Here is an 11279-nt window from a genome sequence, read left to right as displayed (position 1 = left end):
GTCAGAAACACATGAAAGCGGTTCAGGGACGAGGCTCAGAAGACTCACACACACTTTGTTCTCCGCTTCAAAGAACGACGCTCACTCGGAGGAATCCACAAACAATACAGGAGGAAAAAATGATAAAAACAGCCAGCTGAAGCAGAGGTGCAGAGAAACTCTGGAGCTGTGAGTTGAATGGAGTCATGACGAGAACAGATGGAGACTTCCTGCGGCTGTCACTCGTGCTTGTGTTTGCTTCTGTTTGCATTCACATGCTATCAGGATGGGCATGGAGAATCACAAGATCCACTGCTATTGAGAGCAGAAGAGCTGAGTGTAATCATACCTGACAGGAGCGCCTCGGCTCTGAGCGGGTTTCAGCACCACCGTAACCGTGCTGTCAGTCTGGTTCAGAGGAGTCTCCTGATCATACGCCGGCATCGACGGAGCTGGAAACACACCAGGAAGCTTTAAAACACTAACTCAACGCCTCTGAAATCCCTACAGTCATGACACAAGTGCACAAACGCAGACGTGATGGAGTTTCCCCCAAATGTCAATAAACAAGTTTGCATTCACATATTTACGTAAAGTAATTTTGGGTCTAATGGTTAATCTTATGTCAAATACGCCAAAAATGGCTGCATTAATGTTTCTCGTTTTGTCACATTCAGTAATGAAATACATGGATGATGTAAATGATAGGATATTTTTTTAAAACAGCAAAAAAGGTATAATGGAAGTCATGAATTGCATTTTCAGATCTTTATTTTATGTTTCTGGAGGGTTTTTGCATCATAAAAGTTTCAATACTTGTAAAAAATGATCATTTTAATAGGAGATAATTTACTGGGAGGTTGCCAGGTCGTTGCTAGGGTATTTTGCGTGGTTACTATGAGGTTACTAAGTGGTTGCTGGGCTAGAGTGTTCTGCATGGTTATTAGGAGGTTGCTAGATGGTTGAAAGAACAGTTAGGTTGTTGCTAGGGTGTTCTGGGTAGTTACTAGGAGATCGCTAGGGCATTTTGTGGGGTTACTAAGAGGTTGCCAGGGTGTTCTGGGCAGTTACTATGAGGTTACTAAGGTGTTACTGGCCTAGAGTGTTCTGGTTGGTTACTAGGAGGTTGCCAGGTGATTGCTAGGACATTTTGTGTGGTTAATAAGAAGTTGCAGGGGTTTCTGAGCAGTTACTATGAGGTTACAAAATATTTGCTGGGCTAGAGTGTTCTGGATGGTTACTAGGAGGTTGCTAGGGCATTTTTGGTTACTAAGAGGTTGCTATGTTGTTCTGGGTGGATGCTAGATAGTTGATATGGCATTTTGTGTGGTAACTAAGAGGTTCCTAGGGTGATCTGGGCAGTTACTATGATGTTACTAAGTGGCTGCTGGACTAGAGTGTTCTAGATGGTTATTAGGAGGTTGCTAGAACATTTTTGGTCACTAGGAGGTTGCTAGTGTGCACTGGGTGGTTACTAGGAGGTTGCTAGGGCAATTAGGTTGTTCCTTGGGTGTTCTTCGTGGTTACTAGGATGTTGCCAGGGTATTTTGTGTGTTTACTAAGAGGTTCCTAAGTAGTTGCTGGTCTAGAGTGTTCTGGGTGGTAACTAGGGGGTTGCTAGGTGGTTACTATGGCACTTAGGTTGTTCCTAGGGCATTCTGTGTGGTTACTAGGTGGTTGCTAGGGTATTTTGTGTGTTCACTAAGAGGTTCCTAAGTGGTTGCTGGTATAGAGTGTTCTGGGTGGTAACTAGGGGGTTGCTAAGTGGTTACTAGGGCACTCAGGTTGTTCCTAGGGCATTCTGTGTGGTTACTAGGAGGTTGCCAGGTGGTTACTATGGCATTTTATGTGTTCACTAAGAGGTTCCTAAGTGGTTGCTGGTCTAGAGTGTTCTGGGTGGTAACTAGGGGGTTGCTAGGTGGTTACTATGCCACTTAGGCTGTTCCTAGGGCATTCTGTGTGGTTACTAGGTGGTTGCCAGGTGGTTGCCAGGGTATTTTGTGTGTTCACTAAGAGGTTCCTAAGTGGTTGCTGGTCTAGAGTGTTCTGGGTGGTAACTAGGGGGTTGCTAGGTGGTTTCTATTGCACTTAGGTTGTTCCTAGGGCATTCTGTGTGGTTACTAGGAGGTTGCCAGGTGGTTGCTAGGGTATTTTATGTGTTCACTAAGAGGTTCCTAAGTGGTTGCTGGTCTAGAGTGTTCTGGGTGGTAACTAGGGGGTTGCTAGGTGGTTTCTATTGCACTTAGGTTGTTCCTAGGGCATTCTGTGTGGTTACTAGGAGGTTGCCAGGTGGTTGCTAGGGTATTTTATGTGTTCACTAAAAGGTTCCTAAGTGGTTGCTGGTCTAGAGTGTTCTGGGTGGTAACTAGGGGTTGCTAAGTGGTTACTATGGCACTTAGGTTGTTCCTAGGGCATTCTGTGTGGTCACTAGGTGGTTGCCAGGTGGTTGCTAGGGTATTTTGTGTGTTCACTAAGAGGTTCCTAAGTTGTTGCTGGTCTAGAGTGTTCTGGGTGGTAACTAGGGGGTTGTAAAGTGGTTACTAGGGCACTCAGGTTGTTCCTAGGGAATTCTGTGTGGTTACTAGGAGGTTGCCAGGTGGTTGCTAGGGTATTTATGTGTTCACTAAGAGATTCCTAAGTATTTTCTGGGCTAGAGTGTTCTGTGTGGTAACTAGGGGGTTGCTAGGGCAATTAGGTTGTTCCTAGGGTGTTCTTGGTGGTTACTAGAAGGTTGCCAGGTGGTTGCTAGGGTATTTTGTGTGTTTACTAAGAGGTTCCTAAGTGGTTGCTGGACTAGAGTGTTCTGGGTGGTAACTAGGAGGTTGCCAGGTGGTTGCTAGGGCCATTTGCATGCCCACTGAGTTACTTCACATTCTTCTATGCTGTTTCAGATTGAAGCATCTGCTGCAGACACACACCTGAGATCTTGGTGGTGGCCTGGGTGATGGCGGGCGGTCCGAAGCCCTTGGCGGTGCTGGCTCTGATGGTGAAGGAGTACGTGGAGCCGGGGTAGAGACCCAGAAACACATGGCTGGTTTCATTCCCCAGTTTAACCACCTTACCGCTCTGGTTAGAGAGATCCAGCACTGGGTCGAAGGAGCTGACGGCTTTATACGAGATCTGCAGAAATGAGAATTACACAAACATCAACATTTATGTTAGAATCACACAAATGAATTTCAGTGTCGCCCAAACAAATGATTCAAGAAGTCCTTTGAGTTCCACCAAATTAGACTCCATTATATCCAAAATGCTTCAAGGCCCTTTTCAATTATCAGCCCGCCATAAATAAATAAATAAATCAATAATAACGTCTGCGCTTCTGACGGATCAGGGCAGGAATCTGAAAGGGAAAGTGTCTTCTCCTCATATTTGGAGGGGTTTGTTCATTATGCTGAAGATGAGCGGCATTAATGAAGCATTGTACTCGACACACTTTGATTTGCGACCTTTGATATCGAGATTTTCTATCAAGAGCTGCTGTTTTTCATAACCTCACATTGCTATTAGATTTAAATTATTGACCCACTCTAAAACGAGAAACCGGGGATGTGTGAACATCCGACTGACGTCATCCAGCGCAAACAACGTTACTGCAGTGGATCGGTCAGGAACAGAGAATCTGAGGACGGGAAATCTCACTGGAAATTTACAAGAAGAACAGAATGTCTGGAATCAGAGCGAGAGAGAGGAAGGAGAGGAAGGATCAGGGTTCCCTTGATAAGAGGAAAAAAGTCCAAACTGTCCTTTTGATATCACGGCCCGTCAGAGAGTCTCAGCTTCAGCTCTTTGATACTGTCAAATCAAAGGCAGGACGTCACTGCGAGCTCACGGACAATTGAGTCTACGGTTAGTCCCGTCTGACTGCACGATCTGTAGAGCACACACACACACACTCACACTCACACACACACACCACACACACTCACTCACTCTCACGCACACACACTCACTCACTCTCACGCACACACACACTCTCTCACACACACACACACACACACACACACACACACACACACACACACATTCTCTCACACTCACATTGGGAAGAGCTGGACTTTGACAGTTCTTGTTTTTTTCTGGACTGATGGAACAACTAATTTCTCTAGCCAGTTTCTCTAGTAACGGTTAACTATGAGATAACCTGTCACAGTCAAGATGCTCAAAACCGTGAAGAAAAGCTGAATCCTAAACCTCTGAAACAACTGAAACTCATTTACTAAAAATGAATTTTCTGATGTTTAAAACATTTGCAAGTGCAAAACTCACCACTGCTGGACTGAGGTGTTGTGGGTGGTTGCCATGGTGTTGCCAGGGCATTTTGTGTGGTTACTAGGAGGTTGCAAGAGTGTTCTGGGTGGTTACCAGGAGGTTGCTAGATGTATGCATAGGCAATTTTTGTGGTTACTAGGAGGTTGCTGGGCATTTTTGGGGTTACTAGGGGGTTGCTAGGTGGTTGCTAGGGCAAATTGTGTGGTTACTAGAAGGTTGCTGAGTATTTTGTGGTTACTAGGGGGTTGCTAGAGTGTTTTGGGTGATTGCCAAGAGGTTGCTTGGCATTTTTGGTGTTACTAGGGGGTTGCTAGGTGGTTGCTAAGGCAAATTGTGTGGTTGCTAGGAGGTTCCTGGGCATTTTTGTGGTTACTATGGGGTTGCTAGAGTGTTCTGGGCAGTACTAGGAGGTTGCTAGGGCATTGGTGTGGTTACTAGGGGGTTGCTAGGCTGGCTGAGGAACATTAACGTAGAATGATGTGTGTTTGTGTGTGTGTGTGTGTGTGTGTGTGTTCACCTCATACTGAGTGATGATGCCGAAGGTCTGCGCCGGTTCTCTCCACTTCAGCAGGATCTTGTCCTCATACACACTGGCTTGGATCGAATCCAGAGGAACTTCCCCCGGCACTGACAGGAAGTGACATCACAAACGATCAAAACACAGCAACAGCAGCTGCTCTTAATATACATACGACATTCTCCGTAGCTGTACTATTTAGTTAGATTTAACAAACGTTAAATGAATGTTCGGCAGCTAAAATGTCTCAAAGTGACCGGTTCATACTGAAAAGTTCAATATTTTCCATTGGTATTAATAAGTGAAGGTGTTTTATTACTAAAATGAGAACAAATGTTGGTTTTGAATCCTTAAATCCACAGAAATGCACACAATCCCCTCAGATGCTCACGTTCTCCTCCTCCAAACATGTCCGTGAGCGTTCGGGAGATTATTTCTCGTTTGTTTATCGTTTCATCCTCTCGCAGGAACGTTATTCACGTCTGTCTCACTTGACACAGACTCGGAGCGAGAACAAAAGAGCGCGTGTGTGTTTAACATCCAGTCGAGAAGCGGCCCAGGTGTCTAATTATTTATAAAGTTTGCCGATCTTTGGAAACAAACAAAAAAAAATCACGTTTATTCCGTCAGAAGAGCTCTGCTAATGGGGGACGTAATTAGACATTCAAGCTAAATGTCAGCGATTTACGAAAGATGCAGTGGAGCGTTTGAGCAGCTCGTTCACGGATAGAACGAACTCTTCATCTGTATACAGACACATTACAGTGCTGAGGATGAACTTAACGGTTCTTCAGATTCTGATCAACAACCTTTTGTATCTGTTTCAGGTTATTGAGGTGCTATATGGTTCTCTGTGGATTAATAAAGTCAATAAAATGATGTCCTGATGTTTCAGAGGATCTTCAGATCAGTGGTTTTTGGGACGTAGAGGCTTATCTAAATAACTAGAGAACAGAAAGCTGATAAAAATGGGTAAATGGGTCTTTTTCCTTATAATTCACATTTAAAAAAAAACTCTAATTACATAAATATATACAATTTATTTTTAAAAAAGTCCCAAAAATTATACATACAATTATTTACGAATGTATTTATTTGGAATATATAGACTAAAAATATATATACTTTTTAGAGTAAAACTAATGTATATATAATGTATGTATGCAAGTAATATGTATATCAGTGTTATTGTTATATTTTAATTTAAACCTTTGTTGTGTCTGTAATTTTTAGTAGATTTTTATGTCTATATAGTTTTAAGTTTATTTCAGGTTTAGTTTTAAATTTTTATTCTTTTTTTTTTTTGCGTGTATTTGACATTTTTTGTTTTTTTACGTCTATTAGCGGTGTAACGATACACGTATTCGTATTGAACCGTTTGGTACGAGGCTTTCGGTTCGGTGCGCATTACAAACCGAATGATTCGTTGGACTTATCCTATTACATTTGGAAAATAAAACAGCTTAAAGTGTGTGAAATATAATGTTCTCAGTGCCACTGCGCTCAACAAGGAGCCTAAACGACGTAACAGGCAACGTGCTGTCTGCCCCGCGATAACCTCCTCTTGCTGGGATGCGTCTAAAGACGACAATCTTGTATCGACGATATCCAGAGATATTGTCAATTATTGGCTACATCCAATTAATGTAGGCATGTTACATTCTTATTTTTATTAGGCCTATTATTATTTTTATGAAGTTACTTTTATTATTAAATTAAAATTACAATTAATTTGCCCCGCAATAATTACCAAATAACTGATGTGCTGCGATAACAAAAGATATTGTTATGAAGTTACTTTTATTATTAAATTAAAATTACAATTAATTTGCCCCGCAATAATTACCAAATAACTGATGTGCTGCGATAACAAAAGATTAGGCTATATATTTCTCCTCGATTAAAATGTTTTAAAAAAAGGTATTTTAAAACAGGTCAATACAATAAAATATAGGCCTATGATTAAAATATTAACACTCCAGTCATCAATAAAAATCAATGTAATAAAAAGCTTTTATTTCAAGCACCGACTTTCAAAAACAACCTGTTTAAAACGAAATATGTCTCTTCTCATTTTTTTTTCACTATGTAGTATTAGAAATAGTTAGCTATGTACCGTTATCAGCATATGTTGAAGTAGATTCGTCTCGTCGTCTCTGAGAGAATATGCGGCGTCAGATGCTGAAAGCTCCGTCATTACTCCGTCATTCCTTTTTTACTTTCACTTTCTGCATATAGTGAATTGACTGACATTAAGACGTTCACCGGCATGACTCTTGCACAAAGTTTGCACGTTGCTTGTGTGTGATATCCATTGGCTCGCCTTCATGGTTTAAAACAGAAATATTTCCAACATTGCGACATAACCAATCACCGCCCCCCCCATCCGGATCGAAAACGTACCGAACCGTGACACCACTGTGTCCTATCGAACCGAACCGTGAATTTTGTGAACCGTTACACCCCTAATGTCTATATAGTGTTTATTAATTGTATTACATATATTATATTATATATTACATACAATAACTGTTTTATATACAGTTTTAGTTATTTAAGAACATCTAGTTAAACCATATTAAAATGAGAAATATTGCCTTGCAACTAGCTTAAATAAAATGTTGATTTAATTTAATTTAATTTAATTTAATTTTATTACATTTTATTTTATTTCAGTTAATATTTATTTTATTTCAAATAACAAAAATGTTTAGTTTTTTAATTGTTTATATTCACCAAATCAGTATATTACAATAAGCCAAACCCATATATATATATATATATATATATATGTACTTATTTTTGAAATATTTCATATTTTAATAAATAAATCTATATTTGGTAAAGATGTTTGCCAAGTTTCCGCTCTCTCTCACCGTCTTCATCGGTCTGGACGTGGATCTCAGGACTCTCTCTGACTCCCTCGCGGTTGCGCAGCAGCATCCTGACGCTGAGGTTGGTGAAGGGCGTGAGGTTGTGGATGGTGTGCTGGGGGGTGGAGCTCCGGCTGTCATATAACGCCACCTCCCTGCTCTCCTCCTTGCCTCCTCCTCTGGCGCGGTACTGCACCGTCAGGCTGTAGTTGTGGCAGCGCGTCACGTTGTATCCGAACGGCTCCCAGCGAAGCGTCACCTGACGAGCCTTGATGTCCACCACTTTCAGCTGCCGCAGTCCGTGCATGGGCTCTGAGAGAGACAACAATGAAAAACACCAAGCATTTACAAAAGCAGAATGTCAAAAATACACTACAGAAATGCTTCAAGGCCAGAAGCATTATCAATACAACAGCCCACACCGACACAAAACCTTCCCAACAACACGCGAGATCAGCCACAGGCCTGTTTAGGAAAACATCTTCATTTGGGTGAGAATCTCAAACCACATCATATCTGCTTTGAGACCTAAACACTTCATGTATATTCACATTACATTTATAGAAACCAAAACTAAACATTGTCATCATTTACTCAAGCTCATGTCATTCCAAACCCTTATGATATTATTTGATTTCTTACATTATTGGACTGTGAAACACAAAAAGACGCAACAATACAGCAGTTTGTAGTGATCATGTACTGTATGTGGAGATCCAGAGAGCAAAATCACTATGAAGACATCATAGCATTTATTTTTATTTATTTTACATTTATATTATTGAGTTTGTCTCAATTTGACTTTTTCCTTGTAATTCTGAGTTTATATCTCACAATTTGAATTTTTTCTTGTAATTCTGAGTTTATATCTCACAATTTTATTTTTTTTCTTGCAATTCTGAGTTTATATCTCACAATTTTATTTTTTTCTTGTAATTCTGAGTTTATATCTGACCATTTTGTTTCTTGTAATTCTGAGTTTATATCTCACAATTTTATTTTTTTTCTTGCAATTCTGAGTTTATATCTCACAATTAAATGTTTTTTCTTGCAATTCTGATTTTATATCTCACAATTTTATTTAATTTTTTTCTTGTAATTCTGAGTTTATATCTGACCATTTTGTTTCTTGTAATTCTGAGTTTATATCCCACAATTTTATTTTATTTTTCTTGTAATTCTGAGTTTATATCTGACAATTTTATTTATTTTTTCTTGCAATTCTGAGTTTATATCTCACAATTTTATTTTTTTTCTTGCGATTCTGAGTTTATATCTGACAATTTTATTTTTTTTCTTGCAATTCTGAGTTTATATCTCACAATTAAATGTTTTTCTTGTAATTCTGCGTTTATATATCACAATTTTATTTTTTTTCTTGCAATTCTGAGTTTATATCTCACAATTTTATTTTATTTTTTTCTTGTAATTCTGAGTTTATATCTGACAATTTAATTTTTTCTTGTAATTCTGAGTTTATATCTCAATTTTATTTTTTTTCTTGTAATTCTGAGTTTATATCTCACAATTTTATTTTTTCTTGTAATTCTGAGTTTATATATCACAATTTTATCTTTTTTCTTGCAATTCTGAGTTTATATCTCACAATTTTATCTTTTTTCTTGTAATTCTGAGTTTATATCTCACAATTTTATTTTTTCTTGTAATTCTGAGTTTATATATCACAATTTTATCTTTTTTCTTGCAATTCTGAGTTTATATCTCACAATTTTATCTTTTTTCTTGTAATTCTGAGTTTATATCTCACAATTTTATTTTTTCTTGTAATTCTGAGTTTATATATCACAATTTTATCTTTTTTCTTGCAATTCTGAGTTTATATCTCACAATTTAATTTTTTCCTTGTATTTCTGAGTTTATATATATCACAATTGTATTTATTTTTTCATGCAATTCTGAGTTTATACCTCACAAATCTGACTATTTTTCTTGCCATCGATTCAGAATTCAGAATTGCGAGATTAAAGCTCGCAATTGTGGGGGGAAAGTCAGAATTATGATTTGTGCTCTACATTCCAAGTCCATCTGAAGTCAAATGAAGATTTGTGAAGAACAGATGTTGTTGTGCATCGTTATGGCGTTTTTTATTCACTGTTGTAAGAGCTGTGTGAAGATTCATTGTGTTTATGTACAAAGTCAGTCAGTCACAGTCAGAGGTTTGGAGTGAATGAAGACCGAGTGATGATTACGGGTGAACTGTCCCTTTAAACAGACACACATGAACTGATTTCTGATTGTGTGGCTCATGGACTGGAATCAGAACCCTGATCCCGTTTCTGCGGGTCTGGAAACACGAGAGCGGCTCCTATCATCCTCCAGGATCAAAGCAGCAATCAGAGCAGAAGAGCAGATGAAAGAAAGCATCTCAGACGCCATCTAATACAGCAGAAATAAGACGAGCATCACAGAACAGTCCAGAGACATCGGATCAACATCTGCTCAATGCATATCAAACACACACACACACACACACACACACACGCGTGTGCTCATAACAACTGACCAACTGCTTTAGTTCCTCTTTTGTAAGTTGCTTTGGATGAAAGAGCCTGCTAAATAAATGCACCTTGAAGAATATGCAAAATAAAAATAATATAAAAACAAAATAAGAAGCATCTTAAAAATTGCTTGTTTTTTAAAAAATTTTTTAGTACTGTCCTGAATGCTGTATTTTAAGAAACACTTATATTTCAACTTATATTTCATATTAAAGTGCATTTCCCACATTTACAGTTTCACTTTAAATAAATTTGTTTATGCTTGGTGTTTATAATAAATATTGTTCATGATGAATGCAACTATAATTTCTTTGTTTTATACTTCTGAATACCGTTAAGTTTAAAGGATTTGTTGTAAAGTGAGGAACTGAAACACATTTAACGTATTTTTATTGTTAGTAAAGTTTTTTTTTTAATTTATTCGGTATTTTAGATTATTTCTAAATGTAATAATAAAATGTGACATAAACTTTAACTGTTTTTTCGTCTCAACAATTTAGCAATTTTGACCCAGTGCAACTTATAGTCAGTTGTGACTAATTTTCTGGAAAATACGGTAATCTATTTGACATAACAGATGTTTGCATAAAATAATAGCTGAATTTACACAAATGACCCGGTTTAAATGTTTGCATGAGCTTGATTCTTCAGACTGTGATGATGATCCAGACATGAAGAACCAAGAAGATGGAAATGTTTGAACAGGATGATGGAGGTAAATTGTCATGTTGTCTTCTGGAAAACATGTGAATACTTTAAGTCGCTTCTAAAGGGCAGCAGTGAATGAAATCAGAAGATCTCTGTCTCTCTCTGGAAGGAGTTAAAGGCTTCAGCACACACTAATAGGATCAATTTCCATTCTCACTTAAATCTGAAGTCCATTTCTCTGGAACTTAACATTTTCCCACCTATTAGATCCAGACAGCGCTCAATTTCCCTTTTCCAGTCTGGAGACACACACAGACACAGACACACAACACGCACACACACACACTCACTCACTCACACACACTCACTCTCACACTCGCACGTGCACACGCACACACACACAAAGCATCTCTCAGGCTTATCATAGTGTTGATGTGTTCTTATGTTCAGTAAGAGTTTCTAGAAGAGCCT

At 38.6% G+C, this 11279-nt stretch overlaps 1 protein-coding gene across 1 annotated transcript in view; it reads right to left on the bottom strand.

Moving 5' to 3' along the window:
* Nucleotides 1-11279, bottom strand: part of LOC107681920 (receptor-type tyrosine-protein phosphatase mu) — a 250840-nt gene that overhangs the window by 109605 nt on the left and 129956 nt on the right. Inside the window, exons 8-11 of the mRNA XM_016478293.1 lie at nucleotides 7645-7953; nucleotides 4769-4878; nucleotides 2898-3099; nucleotides 329-431 (exon numbers count right to left, since the gene is read on the bottom strand). Of these exons, the coding sequence (XP_016333779.1) occupies nucleotides 329-431; nucleotides 2898-3099; nucleotides 4769-4878; nucleotides 7645-7953 (724 nt within the window). The remainder of the gene's footprint in view (nucleotides 1-328; nucleotides 432-2897; nucleotides 3100-4768; nucleotides 4879-7644; nucleotides 7954-11279) is intronic.

The sequence above is a fragment of the Sinocyclocheilus anshuiensis genome, unplaced genomic scaffold, assembly GCF_001515605.1.
Source record: "Sinocyclocheilus anshuiensis isolate Anshui unplaced genomic scaffold, SAMN03320099.WGS_v1.1 scaffold2198, whole genome shotgun sequence".
NCBI lineage: Eukaryota > Metazoa > Chordata > Actinopteri > Cypriniformes > Cyprinidae > Sinocyclocheilus > Sinocyclocheilus anshuiensis.
The sequence above is the reverse complement of the archived record's forward strand: the minus strand, read 5'-3'. Positions and strand labels throughout refer to the sequence as shown.